This window comes from Cydia splendana, chromosome 20 (genome assembly GCF_910591565.1).
Source record: "Cydia splendana chromosome 20, ilCydSple1.2, whole genome shotgun sequence".
Lineage (NCBI taxonomy): Eukaryota > Metazoa > Arthropoda > Insecta > Lepidoptera > Tortricidae > Cydia > Cydia splendana.
The window spans coordinates 6654349-6676389 of record NC_085979.1 but is presented as its reverse complement, the minus strand read 5'-3'; the positions used below and the strand labels follow the sequence as shown (position 1 = coordinate 6676389).

Genomic DNA, 22041 nt, shown 5'->3' with positions numbered 1-22041 from the left:
AATTTCGGGGTTGGTCCCATAGTAAAAGTTGCTGTATAAATAGATACATTTAAACCTAACAGAAAACCATTCAATAAGTCATAGAGCGTACGCTACTCGTAGCTCGCGCGGTTAGGCGGTTACACGGAGCGGGTGAGCGGATTAACAAAAAAAATGTATGAGGAACGCTAAACTGGCGCGGATACGTGCTACGGATTTTACCTATAGTCTATATCTTTAGGTATTTAAATAAAAGTAAACAACAATTTGTACATTTTCACAAATATTAAATGTAAAATATCAAACAAAATCAAACCAAATCAAATTCCAATGAATGTTGTTAAATATTTATGATCCAAAATCATCATTTAATAGTCAATTCTACCAGCAAACATAAGAAAACAACTCAAAATTTGCATTTGATTACTTTGCCTCACATGTGAATTACTGATAGCAAAGTGCAACTTGAAGTGCAAAGTAAGCCTTTCCGAGCTGGTGTGGTGAAAAGAGTATTGTATTATATTGTATTGTATAATTCGTAGTATATCTATGGCACATAATAAAAAATGAATACCTAAAATGGTCACCGTTGTCAAACAATGTTGTAAAAACAGTCCGTACACCGGGTATCGGTTAGTTATGCGAAAATTCATCTTAATACATTGTATGACATGATCTGTATGTAATCGTTTTGTTTTAGTATTATTTATAATTGAACTTAGGTATAAGAAATGTAATGACTTAGGCTAGTCCTGTAAAATTGCATTTTGCGTTAATAAATTGAAAATTGAATTGAATTGAATTGAATTGAATTAATCCTTCAGAATAAGATCCTCAATTAATACCGTGCAGTGATTAGTATTAGTACGCCACAACTGTCAAACTCGCCAGGGTGACCAAGCTTGTTAACCAAGGAATGAAAGGCACTCATTTCTGCCGAGGTATTTTGGCGCTCGAACGCAGTGACCAGTTCACCCGAGTTAAACACTCTACTTTTCATTTTGAATACGAGGAAAGTAAAATGCATGTGTTTTTTTATTATATATCTATAGTATTGTGTATGTTTTAAATCTGTCTCATCTTCTTCTTTCTCCATCTTTATCTTAGCAAGGCTTATGTAGAGTCCTTTCGTTATCTCAGCTGGGGTACATTTTACAAAGTTACAAGTTACAATTTTACAAATCTAAAGCATCACTGACTAAACCAAACTCCCGAAAACGCCCCTCGAAAATAGTCAAGCGCGCGTCAAGCGCAGTTTTATGCAACTTTAATTTAATTTGTAACTTTATAAAATTGGGTCTTAACACTCTTAACTGTTGTAACTGCGTCGAAATGGGTTATTCCCACTAGTTACCACCAAGTTGTTACCAGTGGTAACTACTGGGAATTTTTTTCCCACCTTTTACCACTGGTAACTACTGGGAATAAAAATTCCCAGTAGTTACCACCATCTCGGTTTAGTGGTAACTACTGTGAATTTTTATTCCCAGTAGTTACCACCAAAACTTTGTTAGTGTTAAATACTAATAAAAACAGTAGGTATGAATAGTATAAATAGAGTTATTTTGAATTACCTAATAAAATCACTTGAAAAATCATCTTATTATTATTAAATTTATCCTTAAGTACATATATCATAGTTTTTGTACTAGTACCGGTTAAACTGTTTCAATATTTTTGGTCACTTTTAAGGGAGTTTACTAAAACACTAATCGACTTATAATTATTTATTAAATTACTCTATATATTTATACTACACTATTTATAGTGTTTTTATTAGTATTTAACTCTAACAAAATTTTGGTGGTAACTACTGGGAATAAAAATTCCCAGTAGTTACCACTAAACCGAGATGGTGGTAACTACTGGGAATTTTTATTCCCAGTAGTTACCAGTGGTAAAAGGTGGGAAAAAAATTCCCAGTAGTTACCACTGGTAACAACTTGGTGGTAACTAGTGGGAATAACCCGTCGAAATATCAGGTAGACATGTGTCGTTCACGAGTGAGTGATTTAAATGAACTAAGTATATCTTTTGATTGAACTCACTCTCTCTTGAACTCACTGATGACTTAACTCGCTCAGTCGCTCAGTAACTCATCTATCTCAGTGTTCCTTGCTCGCTCTTTCCCACTCATGATTAGAATGAGCCGGCCGAGCATGACGAGCGAGTGAGACGATGTTAATAGGTTTTGGAGCGGTTCGGAAGAATTCGGAGGGAGTCGGGAAAACATGGCGGAGTCTTATCACGTGATTCGCCATCTTGGTCGCACTTATGTTGTGTTCATATTTCTCTCAATGAGCAAATGGAGTGATATATATCACCGTGAGCGAAAGATATGAATCAATCTTTTCAACTCAGTGAAGCGTTTTGCGCATCTTTAATATCAGTATCTCGAAAACAACGGTCCATATCCTGGTCGATATTAATCTAGTGAAACTAACCGTGAATCATTCAAAACTCTTGGGGTCCAGGAATTCGGAAAGACTTATCCCGCCACGGCCGGAGGGCTGGCCACCGCACGGCCACACTTGCCCTTTAGCCTCGGCAATTATTGCAGTTCTATTATTAGACGGGCACAATTGTCCGAGTGATCGGGCGCCTTTGGGAGAATGTAGGAAACGGTATCGTTTTCCAATCATACTTAGGGCATACTGAATTCAGTATATTATAGGTATGTAGCAGTAAATAGTAAGAAATAGTAGATTGTTAACCAAGGGATGAAATGATGCCTTCCACCCGAGTTAAACACTCTACTTTTCATTTCGAATACGAGGAATGTAAAATGCATTTTTTTTTAAATATGACTAAGTATACATTTTTATAGTATTTTTTTAGGGTACTTTCAAGTAGCAATTTAGGCATTTATGGAATGGGGAGTCAAATATCAGAATGGAAATTGTATAACAAACCCATATAAATGGATATTTGGGTAAAAAACCCAAATTTCAGTTGCATATCGTAAAAAAATAATTAAATCGTACTTGGAACCTAAAATGCTCTAGTGCAGAAAAGTATCACTTTCTGCATACCTTTTAGAACAACAATGACCCTCTTTCAGAGCATGAGAAATGAAAAACTTTTTATTAAAAGAAACGTCACTTTTGACACTGGCAGATCCGATCCATGTCGTATTGAGATCTAATTAATGACATTTATTGAAATTAGAATCAGGCCGTCATATCACATGGAATTGTCGGCCGAGAAGCCGACGCGAGGTGTACAGTCCACTGCAATAATATGTTAAACAACGAAGGCCGCAAAAATATCTGACACGATCTTATTTGTAGAGCCATAAGAGCGTGTCACATATTTTTGCGGCCTTCGAAGAGTAACATATTATTGCAGGTGACTGTACAAAGACATCTGAGGCTCTCTTATTGACTTGCCTACATACTACGTAAACTCAGCTAAAGTCCCTTTATTTAATGATCCACAGGAACCTTAACATATAATATAAAAAGTTTTCGACCCTTAAACAATTAAGGTATCTGTTTGTGTTTAGAGTACCTATCAACTTAGAACAAGCTAATACTGTGCCCTTATCGGTAAGTCTTCTTAGAAACTGTCGCTTGCACTTGTATCACTAATTGTACTCGTAATTCTAAGCATCCGTTTTCCTCAAAGACTTAGTCCAAAAGAGTTGTTCATAAAGGCAAAGATCGCAGGCTGAAATCTAAATATATACCTAAAACCATTGACTTAAATAAATAAATATTATAGGACACTCTTACACAGGTTGACCAAGTCCTACAGGAAGCTCAAAAAGGCTTGTGTTGTGGGTACTCAGACAACGATATATATAATATATAAATACTTAAATACATAGAAAACAACCATGACTCAGGAACAAATATCTATGTCATCACACAAATAAATGCCCTTACAGGGATTCGAACCCAGGACCATCGGCTTCACAGGCAGGGTCACTACCGACGTCGAAACTGACTTATATGTATATATGTTAAAAGATTCCAAGTTTTATTTGTATAGGTAAGTTACAAGATGTTAAATAAATATTTCAGTATCACTATGCCGTGCCTATTGGGATACAAATTCAATAAAAATACAAAGAAAATAACTCGCCGAGAAAACATACTACTCACACACACTACATACTATATAACAGATTTTTTGACTGATATGTAAATTAAAATGATGTATTGAATTGACAATGGAGCCTAAGTACTGTTATCACATAATACTTATATTCTCGGTACGAAACGCTTTTGTTCCCTTTCAATTTTCAAAACATTATGTTACTTCGTAAAGACTGGCCCTCTAAGGGCACTAAGAATAGTGCCAGTACGGTGTCATTTTGGATTTAGCGATGTGACAGACAGACGGACGGACAGAGTCGACCATTTTATATTTTTGGTACGGAATCCTAAAAACACAAAAGCGTGGCCCTATGGCCACGTTCCTTGTAGGGCTGTGTGTAGATGGTGCTGTACGAGGCTGTACGGCGTTATCTACTTCAGCTGTCTAATTCGAGGCACGAATTTTTATTAACACCGCTCTTACTATTAACAAAGAGAATAAAGTCTATAGAGACGGATTGTCAAAGTAAATTATGTAGCCACTGTAAATTTACTGCCATCTTTCGACAGAACATAAAACTGTTAGAACGCCATTTGACTTTGGTCCTTATTCTTTCAGTGATATGTGTTAACTTATTAAATATTAATATTCACGCCATCTACTCGACCATAGGCCAAAGGTATGGTTCCATGTTTTCGAGCGATGGCGCCACAACCTTCAGCCTATGCTCGAGTAGATGGCGTGAATATTAATATTTAAAAAGTTAACACATATCAGTTAAAGAATAAGGATCAAAATCAAATGGCGTTCAAACAGGTTTAATCTTCTGTCGAAAGATGGCAGTAAATGAACTGTAGCTACATAATTTACCATGACAGTAACTCTCTTCTTCAAATCCTCTTTGCTATTAATAACTCTTTGGTATTACGCATTGAACTATTATTACTACGTATCGAAACGGCATAGAGAACCAGTATTTTGCGTCATGAGTTGTTGTTTTGACAACAAACCATAGAAGCGGAGCGTGAATCTCGCGACCTAAACGCGTAAGCGCCATGAACTTTACGGCGCTTACGACGTTTTGGTCGCGCGGTACAGGTTGCGATTGCGAAAATTTCATTGTGTGGTATGGCTTCTCTATAGTAATAATAACTCTTTGGTATTAGGCGATATCTGTACGATACGACACGCGACATGGTAATCGCTTCCTAGTAACGCACAGTGGTTCTTGTTTACGCGTTATCTTACTACGCTGACCTCCGATGAACCGTTATTATTTATTCGTTTCAAATTTTAATTAATTATTCAAAGTTAGTTATGATAGCAGAGAATGCAGAGGACCGCCAAGCATAGGAATTGCTCCACCGACAAGAGTCTTACTCTTAAATATATGATGATGACGAACCGAGGGTTGAATGTAATGACCGGTCGGGCCTAGTGGGTTAGTGACCCATGCCTGTGAAACCGATGGTCCTGAATTCGAATCCCGGTAAGGTCATTTATTTGTGTGATAAACACAAATATTTGTTCCTGAGGGTGTTTATCTTTATAAGTATGTATATCGTCGCCTAGCAAGTACAAGTTTTGCTTAGTTTGGGGCTACGTTGATTTGTGTAAGATGTCGCCGACCGAACCCATTTAACCCTCGAACTATTGTCGTTCTCTCTACGTTCGAGCGTCAAAGTGTATCGGATTCGGCTGCAAACGATTTTTGGCGCTTTTACTCGAGTTAAGAGTAACACGAGTGTGAAAGCACCCATTGCATATGTGAATCATAGTTAATCAATCATATGAATTTAGTAGCAGGTCTGTAAAGTATCGCAATGTTATCCGCTATATGTATGATGTTACATCTATTTGTGCGAGACCGGGTTTTCGCAACTCGTCGTACCTAACTGTCATCTCATATTTTTCAATCAATCAATCAATCAAATTCTTTATTTCAGGCAAAAAAAAAATATATCCATACATAATTACAAACAATAATAACATCATAATAAAATTAAAAATAAACTTAAAAATACATGTCAACACAATTACATTAAAATTAAATTAAAAAAATTTTTGAAGTGAAAATTTCTTTAGCGGCGCTGTGCACTTTTTGAGGTGGGGAAAAAATGATAAACTCGAGACAGCGTAAGGCGTAACGCGTAAGGCGTCTCTCCTCTCTTTCTACCGCACGGCGAAAATGTATGCCTGAGCCTGCTGTTTCATGTAGACGGCGCAGGGCGCTTGCGTGACTTATGTTATGTGTGACGGACAATGCCATTGTTTTTTGATTTATATGCTATCTAGTGACCTTCCCTCAAACTGGTATTAATATTAGTAGTTCGCCCCGAACAGTGCTTAGGGGTTTCAAGTAATGCGACGATACAACGCTAGATGGCGTTAACCTCAATTATACATAGTGCTGCAGACATTTTGCAGTATATGGCCCTATTATTAATATTTTGAGTTACAATGTCGTTGAGTTTTCACTTCTGCCGGCATTCCCGGAGTGCAACCCGTTGTTTTTTTTTTGTTTGACGTTTGTCGGTGTAAGATTGCATGTCATATTGGCTCCACCTCCTGGGCATTTAAGAATAACGTGGGCCGTATCTTATCGCACAGACAGTGGAGAGACACTCCTGACTTCGGGCAAACTCGCCTCCGTTCGGCTCAGCATTGCTCCGAGCAATTATTAGGGTTGACAACTTGACGTCCCTTTGCGTGCACGACCACAGATAATTACTTGAATTTTGACAACCCTAAATAGTCGAAAGGGATAGTGCTATACATTAGAAAGGGATATCACGATTCGACCCTGAATCGCTGTTAAACTTCGGTTTTGTAGGAAGTGTCTTTTCTGTACGGTTGTACGGTTGACTTATTCTGTGGCACAGACGTAAAATTGAACATGTGGCAACCACCCTAATCAAATACGTTACAACAGTGACCAAAGGGTCAGAACGTAGAATGAGTCATTGTTGATATGACCGTCACGGGGTCAATAGGTCTTCTATGAACTGGATAGACCTTGTTTTGATGACGACTTTAAGGAATATAAACATCAATAATTAACGTCATCGTATACCTACAGAAGCATGCTTAATACTTTTTTTTTTTTTATTAATGGCTTTCCCCTCTTGTGTGTATTGGCAGGAGGGATTTTGCCAATGACGACGTTTTAAGACGTACCACGCACGATAAGAATGTTCGGTGAATAATTTTGATTTGGTGATATGCTTAATACTAGCAAAGAGAATAGAGTGCATAGAGACGGATTGTCAAAGTAAATTATGTAGCCACTGTAAATTTACTGCCATCTTTCGCCAGATGATAAAACTGTTAGAACGCCATTTGACTTTGATCCTTATTCTGTCACTGATGTGTTAACTTATTAAATATAAGTAATAAGGCGAAAAATGTAATCATATCTTTGACGTCGACTGTACAACGAGAACAGGCTAATTTCAAAACCCAGCATTTGCTCATCGTCAACAACAATTAAACGCTTAGCAATTAGTGCTCACAATTGTATTGTGGGAAACGGGCATGGGCGGTAATAGACTATAAATATCGCTTCCTTGTCGCTGACGATATGTGGTCACGGAGGTTTTGAAAGATGGTGATGAAATGATTATTTTTACACCCGGATAGATGTGTATATAGCTTAGATAGTGTAGCATTGTATTATTGTATAACTACATCTTATAAAACATAAGTCCCCCGCCGCGTCTGTCTGTTTGTGTGTTTGTTCGCAACACAGACTTAAATCCTTGCTTAGCCGGAGTGCCTAGTTAATAATAATTCAGCATATATACGACATATAGGTCCCACATCTGGACCCTGTCAGAAGGTTTGACAATAAACTTGCAGAAAAAAATACAGAGGACATTTCATGGGAACTTTGCAATTTCTGATAGTTCTCTTTGGTATATGTATAGGTGTACAATGCTACATCTGTAGCCTGTAGGGTCACGATGGCTCTGGCTCTAAGGCGTGGGGAGTTGCGAAACTGCAGTAAAACAAGTAGAAAAGGATACCTAGAATATATAAGGTGGTGGTACTGGTGTTCGACGCGGTCCCAATACATATATGTCATCTTGAAACTTAAGCCATTGTCAATAGAGGTGACAGTAGGGTGTCATCTATTGCGCATTACCATGTCGAGCACTAGTACCACCACCACCAGGCCCCAATTTCACCACGGTGACAGGTGCGACAATTGTAAAATCACTGTTGCTGACGTCACAGGCATCCATGGGCTACGGTTACCACTTACCATCGGGCGGGCCGTATTCCTGTTTGCCACCATCATTGTATTATTTAAAAAAACTTTATTATATCGGAAAAAAACAGATATTTCTTTAGCGAAGTTTCTGACAATTGTCAAGATTTAGAAGAATTGTAGGTAATTCTTGACAGGTAATGAGTTATGTGTCGGAATTTCGTGACAATTGTAGTGTTTCTTGTGACAATTGTCATAAACTTAGCAAGAGAAATATCTGTTTTTTTCCGATATAATAAAGTTTTTTTAATAAAACAATGATGGTGGCAAACAGGAATACGGCCCGCCCGATGGTGAGCGGTAACCGTAGCCCATGGATGCCTGTGACGTCAGCAACAGTGATGTTTTACAATTGTCGCACCTGTCACCGTGGTGAAATTGGAGCCAGACCACCACCATAAGTATTATAGTTGTTTTGAGTTGTAAAGAAAAAATACTTAATTTATTTCGGTTTGACTAGGATTTCGTGGCATCGAGGCTCAAGTTATCGATGTGCCTCTGTACAATCAAACTATATTAACTATAACAGTTCGAGGTCCTTCACCGATGTTTCATTATAACCGTATTTCCCACACAACTTATCAGCAGGAGCGCCACAAAAGTCTCTTCCACGTCACATATCAAAGGTCGGGCTTCATTCATTCAAAACCAACTTATCTCGACCGCCGCCGAGGCCGCCCCGAACCCATTTTAATACGCATTTTATGCATGTTTACTTTATTTCAGGGTTCCGCCGGCGGTAAAGTTATTTTTGTTTTCATTAGGTTATCATTAGGATGATGTCATGTCAGATGCCTTTACGTCTACGTCGGATGTTCCTAAATAATCTTTTACTACTTTCTATTGACGCGTGCGAACCTGAGATTGACGAACTGAGATTAGAATTAGATTGAGATTGCGTTGAAACCTTTGCTCTAGCTTTATTTAATTAAGAAGTGGCTTAAAGTTAAGACATTAGTAGGAGCAAAATATATTTTCAAAAACCGGCCAAGTGCGAGTCGGACTCGCGTTCCAAGGGTTCCGTACATTAAGTCCGACTCACGCTTGACTGCACATTTCCAATAGGTTTTCCTGTCATCTATAGGTAAAGAACTATTTTGTGTATTTTTTTCAAAATTTTAGACCCAGTAGTTTCGGAGATAAAGGGGGGGAATGGTCATTTTTTGGCTATTTTATTAAATAACTTCTAACCTACGTATTTTAAAATTATAAAAAAAAAATATATTTCAAATTCATTTGTTTACGTTACATGTCCACCTTTGGGTCACTAATTTACATATGTGTACCAAATTTCAACTTAATTGGTCCAGTAGTTTCCGAGAAAATAGGCTGTGACAGACGGACAGACAGACAAATGATATATTTCGATTTTAAAAAGAGGTATCGACACGTCCATGTTTGTCCATATCTAGTATTATATGTGCTATGTTCATTTTTGCTTATTTTTTTAAAGTTTATCAAAACTAGCTCTCCTTTGAGAGAATAGGGGATATTACTGCAATGTTCTGGCGCCAGAGTGTAGCACTACCGACTCAGTAAATACATAGACTAACTTATACATACTGTGCCTTAAACTGTTTTTTGACAAGTTTTCACAGACAATAAAATATGACATTGATGCATCAAGGCGGTTTGTTAACAAGGGCGTACCGGTAAACGCGAAAATCGAAATGTAGTTATCTGCCTCTTTATCGCTCGAATATGCAAGAGTGATAGAGAGATTAGATGACGAAATTTCGATTTTCTTGTTTCGCGGTAGGCCATGTGATTGACGTGACGTGTGATGTGTCAATGTGGTTTGTTTACTGTATGTGCCACAAAGGTGCCACCTACGCAGAGCTTTGCCTAATATTCCCTATTGAGAGCATTTGGGTAAAACTTAGTGCATTGGCAAACACCAAGCATCGAACGATATATTAGCCTTAGAAAGCGTGTTTTGAAGTTGCAAGGAATAGAGAACAGCTTTCTAAGACGGGTTGTGGTTGTGGTTGTGGCGTCAAAACAAAGGCATTAGGAGTGCGGTCCCGTTACTGTGCAGACGGGTTGTGGTTGTGGTTGTGGCGTCAAAACAAAGGCATTAGGAGTGCGGTCCCGTTACTGTGCTTGGCAACAGTTCGCATGTGAAAGGGCTAGTACACTGCCGGACATGGAAACGGGCCAACTAATTAATAGTACACTGATTTTATTGATCTAGTTCGTCTAGTAGTTCGCCCTGAGCTCGTGACACATACATACATTTTTAGCGGACTTAAAAAATGGAGGAGGTTATCAATTCGACGGTTTTTTTGTATGTATACCTCAAAATATCGTCATTTGTGAGCCGATTTGGCTTTTCTTTTCTTAACATATGTAGTTCCTGATTGGTCCTATTTTCACCAAAATTTATTTCTCATGATGAATTCTATTATGAGGAATTGAGGGAACTCCTCCTATAGGCTTACATATACCAATTTTTGTATTTTCATAAACAAAATCATACAAAAAGGTGTCATTTGATGAAATGGGACAGCTGATGAAAGCCAGCTCGGAACTCCTTCATGATGCGTATTTCACGTTTGTCTTCTTCGTTGAGTTTGTTAAGCAATATGCGCTAGCGACTGATATGTTTGAAGGCATGCCAAGCCAAATGGCTACAAACCGTTTTTTAACCAAGAAATTGTGTTTTAAAGAAGAATGCTATACATTCTAATATTTCTAATCAATTTTGCAACATCTTGGCTTGGTATGGTATTATTTATTTTGATGTAAATAGTGGCAAAAAAAACATTACCAGACGTTTTAACAATAATGTAGAAAATTAACTACTTATATAATGTGGCTTCGTTGCTCTCATTTCCTCTCTGTATTTCCAGAGCTCTTAGACCTGAGAACTCTTAGAAAATCTAGCCACATGTAGAGTCATCCCCAAATATAGAGTCTGTGCGGAAAGAGAAGAGTCGTAGATTGTATTGGATCCCATAACTTTCACTACTCTTCTCTTTCCGCACAGACTCTACTAAGATAGTTTAGGATCGACTCGTTTAAATATCCGCCAGTGTAGTGGATACTCGCCGGACAGGTCGAGGGCAATACCCGCGCGTGTCCTTAGCCGTCATCTATGGCACCACATCACTGTCGTAAGTGTAATTTTACACTGCTTGACGTAACAGCCTAACAGGGGCGGAATTCTGTACATTTTGAACGCTCGTCAACTCGTAACATCATTAAAGGGGGGTTTTTCAGTAGAGATTTTTTTCAAGTAGGTACGAGAAGTACTATTATGATTGGATTATTCCCATTAGTTACCACCAAGTTGTTACCAGCGGTAACTACAGGGAATTTTTTCCCACATTTTACCAAAATTATTCCCAGTTAGTTACCACCAAATCGGTTTAGTGCTAACTAATGACTTATGACTCAACGAAGCAAGTATTTTTTTTTTTAAGCTGCAGCTCATAGAGCCACTAGTACCTACAATAATAGGCGTGGCGATGGCGGTCAAAAGGTGTAGTGTGACGTCTATTTCAGTTTATAATAATTAAATTCAATGTTAGTAAACAGGCCCAATATTTTCCACACGACATTGACCCAATGTAGTGTAATCACGAATATGATTATTGATTACATACAATGATCTCACTGCTGTAATCACGGGTCCGTCTTGTTTACTATTTAAGTACGGTCAGACTTGAGTAGATGACGTTTCAGGACCTTGTCACGGGCCGACGAAGATACCGTCGTAATCAGAGGGCCTACCGCGAAAACCGAAATTCGCAAATTGTGGGAATCTTTCTCTTTTACTCCAATGAAGGTGTAATTAGAGTGACAGAGAAAGATGCCCGCGAATTGCGAACTTCGATTTTCGCGGTTATAGCCCTAGATCGTAACCAAGATGGCGATTGTTTAAATGTTTACAATTGCCAAACGTCTGACGCTTTAGACTCAGTCTAATTACTAAATGCTCTAAGGCTTAGAGCATTTAGTAACTGGAGATGTCATCGCTGTCATTTTCTTTACGAAATAGTCTGCCGATTTTTGCGGGGGAGGGGACGTCAAATGTATAGCTATTTCTACAAGATTTGTACGTAACGTACAAATATCCATGTCAGTTCATACAAAAGTTAGCACAATTGTGCAAGCTTTTCGGTAGAGGGGTAATAAGCTGCTCTAAGCCTGACGCCAATCGAAAAGTACTAGTAAACGAAAAAGAATTAGGACCAAAATTTTGCGTTAAGTGTCATTTACAATGGGATTTTGAGTTTCAAAAACGTCCCGCTTGGCGCGCTGATCAAAATCCCATACAAAAATAGATAACGCGAACGCTCGTCATGCTATCGAATGAAATTAACAGTAGGGGCACAGAATAAATAATAGTACTACCGTACAGAAAGGACACTTCCTACAAAGCCGAAGTTTGACAGCGATTCATGGACGAATCATGCTGCCCCTTTCTAATATATGACACTATCCCTTTCGGCTATTTAGGGTTGTGAAAATTCTAGTGTTTATCTTATATGTAGGACTCGTGCACGCAAAAGGACGTCAAGTGGTGCCAACCCTAATAATTGCTCGGAGCAATGCTGAGCCGAACGGAGCCGAGTTTGCCCGAAGTCAGGAGTGTCTTCCCACTGCTAGGGGTTCAGTAAGATCCGACTATTTCCAGATGGACTCAGGTTGAATCGATGGCAGTCGGTTGCCAAATAATGTATATTTAGTGATCAATCGAATCAATCACGTATCCTTTCTAAATATCACCAATGCGTTCAATATCACCCAATTGGTTTCAATTTGGCCATTTTACTGGGTATTTAACCCCCGACGAAAAAAGAAGGGTGTTATACGTTTGACGCCATTGTCTGCCTGTGGCACAGTAGCTCTCAAACAAATGTACCGAGTTTGATGTAAAAACGACCAAAGGGTAAAAAGGGGACCCTATTACTAAGACTCCGCTGTCCATCTGTCCGTCTGTCTGTCTGTCACCAGGCTGTATCTCATGAATCGTGATAGCTGGGCAGTTGAAATTTTCACAGATGATGTATTTCTGTTGCTGCTATACCAACAAATACTAAAAACAGAATATAATAAATATTTAAGTGTGGCTCCACAAAACACAAGTTATTTATTTTTTGACGTTTTTTGCGTAATGGCACGGAACCCTTCGTGCGCGAGTCTGTTACGGTTTTTTACGTGAAAGCGAGTTTCCTTGCGTTGGTTCTTAGCTATGATTGATAGAAATCGATCCAGCAGTTTGAAGAGTATCAGCTCTTTTCCAAAATTTTGTAAAGCATTTTTTGGCATAATTGCGTAGGGGGTTTAAAGGGTCTAGCAACTCTAGCAGGCTAAGCGAACAAGAAGTGCCCCCAACGACGGATTTGGTCATTCTTTCAGGTGGTGTACTGGCAGGTCCTAAGAACACTCTATGCTTAATATCAGTCCTCGATCTTCTTTTGTTTTCGAGTTATTCAGGATAATGTAAAATCATCAGTGTATCATTGAAAGTGTCATATTTTGTAAACCGTTCAAGTTAGATTAACCAAACAAAATTATATTTGACAACAATAAAATAGACTACAAAATGAATATGTTTAACCTGCATCATGTCCTTATACTTCATTATAAAAAAAAACATTTAATTTTTCTTCTCATTATTTTTTATACTATTCGCGGAGGTACACCTACAAAAAAAATATGCATGAGTAGCCACTAATACCCACTATATACACATATAAAAATATTTGCATAAATCTTCGTGCGTCATGTCAAAAAAAAAACATTATCGAACAAGGATCTCGAAAACGGCTCTAACGATTTCGATGAAATTTGCTATATGGGTGTTTTCGGGGGCGATAAATTGATTTAGCTAGGTCTTATCTCTGGGAAAACGCGCATTGTTGAGTTTTTTTATGTTTAGATAATGTTTTTTTTTTGACATGCCTCACGAAGATTTATGCAAATATTTTTATATGTGTAAATAGTGGGTATTAGTGGCTACTCATGCATATTTTTTTTGTAGGTGTACCTCCGCGAATAGTATAAAAAATAATAAGAAGAAAAATAAAATTATTTTTTTTATAATGAAGTATAAGGACATGATGCAGGTCAAACATATTCATTTTGTAGTCTATTTTATTGTTGTCAAATATAATTTTGTTTGGTTAATCTAACTTGAACGGTTTACAAAATATGACACTTTCAATGATACACTGATGATTTTACATTATCCTGAATAACTCGAAAACAAAAGAAGATCGAGGACTGATATTAAGCATAGAGTGTTCTTAGGACCTGCCAGTACACCACCTGAAAGAATTACCAAATCCGTCGTTGGGGGCACTTCTTGTTCGCTTAGCCTGCTAGACCCTTTTACTAATTTCATAGTTATTCATTTTATCAATATCAGGATATAGGTAGGTAATAGTATGTTAATGTCAAAATATATAAGCATATATTTTTATAGATTTACCTAACTACTTGAGAACATAAATAAAAATAATACTCAAATCAAAAAAGTCCGGGATACGGCTGCAAAATGTGTATACCCATCACCCATCCCTTATTCTTTCATTGTATCTTTACCATCAGCTACGAGTATTATCAATTTGAACAAGTAGAAAAACAAGAGTTGCTATAACACAGTGAGGCTAGGTGGATCTGTGTAAGATTGTCCCATAAACAATTTTTTTTATCTCTACAATTCGAGACGTATCTCTTTCTGTAAAGCTAGTAGAGCATGTTTCATTATTTTAGGGTCATTTCCTGAGATATGTCTGCGGTTGCGTCTAATTGCTACGACTCTTTTCATACATTTTGTATGGGTCGTGGCAATTAGACAGCAGACATCTTTTTTGAGAATGACCTTTTAAACGTAGTCTTATGAGACACAATACATGCTGACTGTACTACTGTTTGATGCCTACGCCATGATTTCAGACGGCGCCGGGATATTTATCAGCGAGCGACAACCAATTGCTTTTAATTATTTGGTGTCTCCACAAGCTAAATATAGGCTGAAATTGTTGTCAAGGTCGGCTGGCTGAAGCTTGGGTGGTTGTGCACTACACGAATTAACAACATAAAATAAAATTATAAATAAAATATAAACAAATCTTTGACACTACATATTTTTTATTATTGGCAAACGATTTTTTTTCATTATTAATTGTCCTGAAAAAATGTTTTTCCCTCTCGTCTTAACCTAGAACCAAATTTAAAGAAATAATGTGAATAGTGTAAGGTTCCGTTTCTCTAAAACTATGTATTTTGAACATTTAAGTTATGGCAAAAAGTAACCCTTCGTAGTAAAAGGACGTAAATGTCACAAAATACTTTCTTTTGCTTGCTTTTTACCCGACTACGGCAACGCAAAAGGAGGGTTATGTTATTTTTATCAGTAGCATTGTATAAAAACTCCATTTTAAGTCCAGCTTTTGTGACATCTTAGCAACCAGAAACCCTAAGAAATTGATCATTTGAGCATGGCTCGAGATTATCTTTTCATATTAGCCGGTTTTAGTACATTAGAGAGGTGGTGGCAAACAATGATAGCAAGATGTCGCCGTTGCTTATGGACTTACATGTACTGTAGAGGTGCCACATGCATTAGTTAACGACCCTTTTACAATATTTCGAGAAAACCTCCCTTGATTATTCATCAGTTAGTTAATCGGTGGTGGCCGAGTGGATATGTCGTCCGACTTCCGATCCGGAGGTCGCGGGTTCAGATCCTGGCTCGTACCAATGAGTTTTTCGAAACTTATGTACGAAATATCATTTGATTTTACCACTAGCTTTTCCGTGAAGGAAAACATCGTGAGGAAACCTGCATACATCTGCGAAGAAATTCAAAGGTCTATGTGAAGTCCCCAATCCGCATTGGGCTAGCGTGGGGACTATAGCCCAAGCCCTCTCGCGCATGAGAGGAGGCCTGTGCCCAGAAGTGAGACGTATATAGGCTGAAATTATTATTATTAAATTATAGTAAGAGCATTCGCGGAAACATATTATTATAGATATTCATACAAATGCCTGGGAATCACCTGTTACTTCAACAGGATGTATTTGTTCAATTTGTTGTTCCTTAATCGTGAGTAAATAAATGTAGGTGGTTATTGTAAAGGTGGTTTTCCAATGAGTCATTTTTTATGCACAAATCAGTAGCTAGTAAATAAAAATACCGTCAACCTTCATACAACTTTGAATTATCCGCGTGCCTCATCATTTTTTTAGATGGCTCTATTTACTGTTTTTCTATTTAAGCTAATTTAGCTTTGCGCGTATAAAAATTGTCACCTTACTTCAAATTTATTTTTCTGTGAGCGATTTTGATTTAAGAAACATGGCGTATGATGTACGAGGAGGTATATAAGTACAGTCAAGTGTTAAAATATGGGTGCATACAACTTACTCAAAAATATGTCCTATAGTTTTTAATTCGTTGACATAAGAGCTATGAGACATATTTTTGAGTATGACGAGTGCACCCATATTTTTACACTTGACTGTACCTTGTGGTCTCCGTTCTAGCTCTGTACGTACCTACTCGTTTAACTTAGAACGTGACTAGAATATAACGAACATACTTGCGACTATTTTGAGAACTTACTGCAATGTTATATATTATATGTAACTTCTCTGTGTACGAGGAAAACTAAAAACTATGATTTAATTATATGAATGATGTTTTTACCTGACCTGCCGATTTTTGTATATAACGGATATTTATTACAAATAGACAAATAAAAAACTAATTTAATCCTTAATTTGTTGGTATATTTATATTATTTAGGTACTATTTACTTTAAATTCATAGTCAAAAGCACATTAACCATGAGTCTAGCCCTTATGAGAAAAGGCGACGGAAATGGAAAACAACTAATCCCGGTACAACTAATAGTAGGTACATTATATGTCACATTATGTCAGTACACTGTATGTCATTCATGGGTTATAGTCATACATATTGAGGATCCTTTATTAATTGATTGACCTGATTTTCTTCCACTTGATTTAAATTTAATTGACTCGCAGTAACGGTTTTTTAAAGTTAATTATGAATTGTGAATTACTAATAATTGTGAGGAGTGTGGGGGTCCATAGATCAAGTAACTTATGACTGATTTTTTTGCAAAAAGCGGGTAGGTAGCAATTAAGTTTGACTTTAGATGAACCAAAACAAAGGCGATAAAATTCATAATGACATTAATGACTACAGACGAAATAGATCCTTATTTTAATTTAAAACCGAAATTGTTTGAAAATCATATACATATGTATATATGTTATGTTACTTTTATAAAATATAGGAATGGACGGTGGTATTCATATCTCAAAGCACCGGAGAAAAATAGGTTACATTCGTTATAATTAAAATACATAGTTTGCAAATTAAAGATAATTAAGTAGGTAATTTACTAAATTATTCATTATTTTATGAAGATTAAGACTTATCCCATGAACCGTAAAACTACAAATAAATACAGTAAAAAAAACAATAAAATACAAAAACTCACCACCCCCTTCCCCATGCCTCGCCCACATTAGAAAACACGACAGAACCAACCACCTCATCACTGTATCCTGTACTATACACCGGTACACCCGCGACCGACCGTGCGCGCAACCCACAAACAACTGCCCATCTCGCCACGCCGCGTCTCATATACTCGGGCAAACCTAACAGTACACTCGAAAAACAACATTTATTAAACAATTAACTGGCAAATTAATTCCAGCGACAGCAAAATTAACTTTGCGGGAATTTGCTAATTTGAAATGCAGATTTCTAATAGGATTCCCTTGGCGCTTAAGCTGTTTTGGTTGTTAAGTTTTCTAGAGTCGTAAATGAATTTAGCCGGACGTCGGGAGGCGCTAAAGTGATAAGAGATAAGGGTTTTGGACCAGTACGTAAGTTGACCTTATCAGTGGTAGTGACACTAGTGACGAAATAAATATCTGGGGGTCAATTCTCGCATGGATCAAATCAATGGTATTGGAATTAAATTGGTTTAGGGTGGTTTTGGATGCAATATAATATAAAAAGGCGGTCACACAGGCCACTATAGGTATACCGTCTAAAGCTTGACTGTATGAAATTGATTTGTATTATGTTAATTAAGTTAAATTGTAGGTAATAATAAGTTTTTGCGGTAGACTGACTAGACTGCATTCGTGAGTGACACCTCTGAACTAGCACCATTATTATCTCTGTATCTTTAGGTATTTAAAAAAAGTAAACAAAATCTACCCTCAAATGGCTCCTTAAACCAGTTGACGGTAGATGAAATTGAAAACATTACACGATCAAATAATGTTGGTTGTAATGTCAGGTCGTTCAGTAACAGATCCAGGCGGTTTTGTATTTCGTTGGTTAGGTAACCAATAAATGTTATAACTACCCGAAAATTTACAAATTATTTGTTTACTTTTATTTAAATACCTAAAGATACATAGTATAGATATAAGTAAGTCAATGACGTCTACCCTTTTACCAGAGGCGGCTTTCAAGAAACTAACTGTAAGAAGTTATTTAAAACACGTGTTGTGGTATCTGTGATTTTGTGATCGAGTAACAAACGTAAAAAAATATGGCCTCTGTAAAAAAAGTACGGCGACCATTTTGACCATTTTTAAAAGAAAGTCGATACCGTCGTAACTCTTGGTCATTGTTGAGTTCAAAAACGAGCAAAACTAAGTCCAAATATAGTTCAGAATGGCATTCCTGTGTTAAAATTCGCCGTGTGGGGCTCGGCAAAACGACCAAAAGTGCCCTTAGCAACAAGCGGTCAGTCTGCGATGGCAGGCCGGAGGCGGAAAGGTAACTGGGCATTTTTATCCCCATTTTTTTTTTCTTGCGTTTAGTCATGATCGCCGCCATATTTTTGCTTTGCAATCCACGCCGACCAAGAATGAAATTGAGGTTATAATGGTTTCTTTATATCTATGGGTTTTTTTTTGTAACGGTAAGTGGACGCGTGCGTCTGTTGCCGTGCACGAAAAAATAATGAGGATCATGGTATAATAATATACTCCGCCTGGTACTCCATTCCGAGATTCGCGTATGACCTAACTGACACGCGCCTACGTCATCATGCTGTTTACAGGTTCTCAAACTTTGAAATGTGGGAGAATTTTAACCAACGGTGAAAATTATTTTAACGGCATTAATTTTAAGTTATTCATGTAGAAACATAGTAAAATAAAACAAATCTAATGTATTAAATTAAACTTTATTTATCTATACAAGACAAACGTTTGAAAAACTAATTCACAGTTACACATTAATTACCAAGCTTACGGCGTGAAAAGTTTGGAAAACACTGCGACTGCTGACACTGAGCGAGAAGGAAATAACAATTAACATGCGTTCGACAAGGATGACGGTCAGGGCATGAAGTTATCTAGATCCGAATTGTCAAATGTGCACAGCGCTATCCTGTGTTGCCAGTAGTATAAACAGAATTACCCGAAAGTCTGAAATTTCTTTCGTGAATCGGAAGATATTGCTAACGAGTAATTAAAAATGACGTGTTATTGTAAAATTTAAGCTAAAATACATATAAATGAAAATTATAAAATTATAAAGAAATATTTTAACTTATTAACCATAGGTATAATGTACCCATGTAACATGTTATGTTGAAATAAAGTGGCAATGTTATTGTGACGTAGGCCCGTGTCACTCTGGGAATGGAAGACCATGTTTTATTAGACCATGATGAGGATTGCTTCTAGCGACCCCACCAAGATGGGTTGAGGTGGGGAAGGTTTTTTAGTCAATAGAAATACTTATTTTTCAAAATCTCTAAATATAAGCGTGCAATATGTTGCCAGTAGATTAAATAAACTACAATAATGTAAACTTAATTATATCGAACAATGAAGCGAGGAAATATTACATTGGAACAAAACATTAAAGTCTACCGAAAGGTTGTCTGGAAGAGATCGCTTCTTAGCGATAAGCCCGCTTGTTGTTGCCTAGCTCTTAACAGTATTTCATTTTCTGTATACTTTTTACTTGCTTACTTAAAGTCTCTTCGTCAATTGACGATGTGGAAGTGCTGAGGAAGACCAGAACGGAACTCCTCTACGACATATACCTATACAATGTCACGTAATATCAGTTGAGAGACACTCCTGACTTCGTGCAAACTCGGCTCCATTCGGCTCAGCATTGCTCCGAGCAATTATTAGGGTTGACACAACTTGACGTCCCTTTGCGTGCACGACCACAGATAAGATAATTACTTGAATTTTGACAACCCTAAATAGTCGAAAGGGATAGTGCCATAAGTTAGAAAGGGATCATGATTCGACCCTGGATCGCTGTCAAATTTCGGTTTTGTAGGAAGTGTCCTTTCTGTACGGTAGTTACTACCGTAATAATAAAGTAATAGTACCTACTGTAGGTACTATTACTTATTCTGTGGTAATATATTCTTCCTTGTGTTTGTCAAGCAAATAAAAGATTTATGATTATTCTGATATATCTTTAAAAAGGGTGTCCTATATATGAATGAAATGAATGAAATGAAATGAATAGAATTTATTTGACACAACAATCTTAAGATTAACAGATATTAAATACCTATAAGATATGGTTTTGTAACTTGTCTCAAAGAGGATACCACTCAGCATGTGTCGGAGCACATAGTGCAACGACGCTGATTTTCAGTGGTTCCTTAAACTTAAAACTTAATCCTTAAATTTAGAAATAAAAATATTAAGAACAATATAAAACACAATGCGGAGCAAGTAGTCTTAAAATTAATATCCAGCATAAAACACAATTATTCTAAAAACATGTGAACAAGCGATGAATGGAAAGTTTAATTACCTACGCAACATAAACTAACTTTTTTAAATAATAGACACAGGTGACTAGGAGTGGGAATTTTGGTTAGTGAGAAGATGAAGTTTTAATTTGCTTTTAAATGAAAAAAGTGAACCAGCATTTCTTATTGGCGGAGGAATGTTGTTCCAGCATCGCGTGGCAGCATACCGGAAGCTGCCACGAAAGCTAGTCAAACTGTGTCGCGGGCAGATGAGACGGGAAGCTTGTCTTTCGTGCATTCTAGAAAATGTGAGCTTGTCAAAGAGATAAGAGGGTTTTTTGCTGTTTATAATTCCAAACAATAAGGAAGCAAGGTGTAGCGTTCTGCGTGCGTCCATTTTAAGCAGTTTACTATTGTTTAAGAATGGTGTAACATGGGCACGCTTTGGTATCGAAAAGCAAAATCTGGCGCAGGCATTTTGTAGTCTCTGTATTTGCATTTTTGTACGCGACAATAGACACCCTCCTATTACTGTGTCAGCATAATTGAGCTTTGACACGATAAGTGAATCACAAAGCTTAATACGCATATCTATGTTAAGGTGATCACGGATCTTATATAAAACTGTAAGGCGATAAAACAATTTCTGATATTCTCTAGGACGTATTTTTCGAATTGAAGCCTTTCGTCTATTAGTACCCCAAGATTCCGAGCTTCAGATACACGAGTTATGATCTCATTTAAAATATGGACCTGCGGATTTTGAGATATTGTATTCATTATTTGAAGTTTTGTACCGATTACTATGAACTTTGATTTTAGGGGATTTATAACTAAACTATTTTTTTCAGACCAGAGTGCAATCTGACTGAGATCTTGGTTAATCTTGGTTGGTTTTTCCTAAGTGTGTGTGCCAAGTGTCCTAAAGTGAAATAATTTTTGGGTTGTGTAATTCCTCCCCTAAAATAAAATCGAAATTGCAGACAGAATGTCAACCTTACT

At 37.2% G+C, this 22041-nt stretch overlaps 1 protein-coding gene across 1 annotated transcript in view; it reads right to left on the bottom strand.

The window, feature by feature from the left end:
- LOC134800673 (uncharacterized) overlaps positions 1 to 17934 on the bottom strand; it is a 39353-nt gene extending 21419 nt beyond the window's left edge. Inside the window, exon 1 of the mRNA XM_063773154.1 lies at positions 17779 to 17934. Within this exon, the coding sequence (XP_063629224.1) occupies positions 17779 to 17836 (58 nt within the window). The 5' untranslated portion in view covers positions 17837 to 17934. The remainder of the gene's footprint in view (positions 1 to 17778) is intronic.
- Positions 17935 to 22041: the final 4107 nt, after the last annotated feature.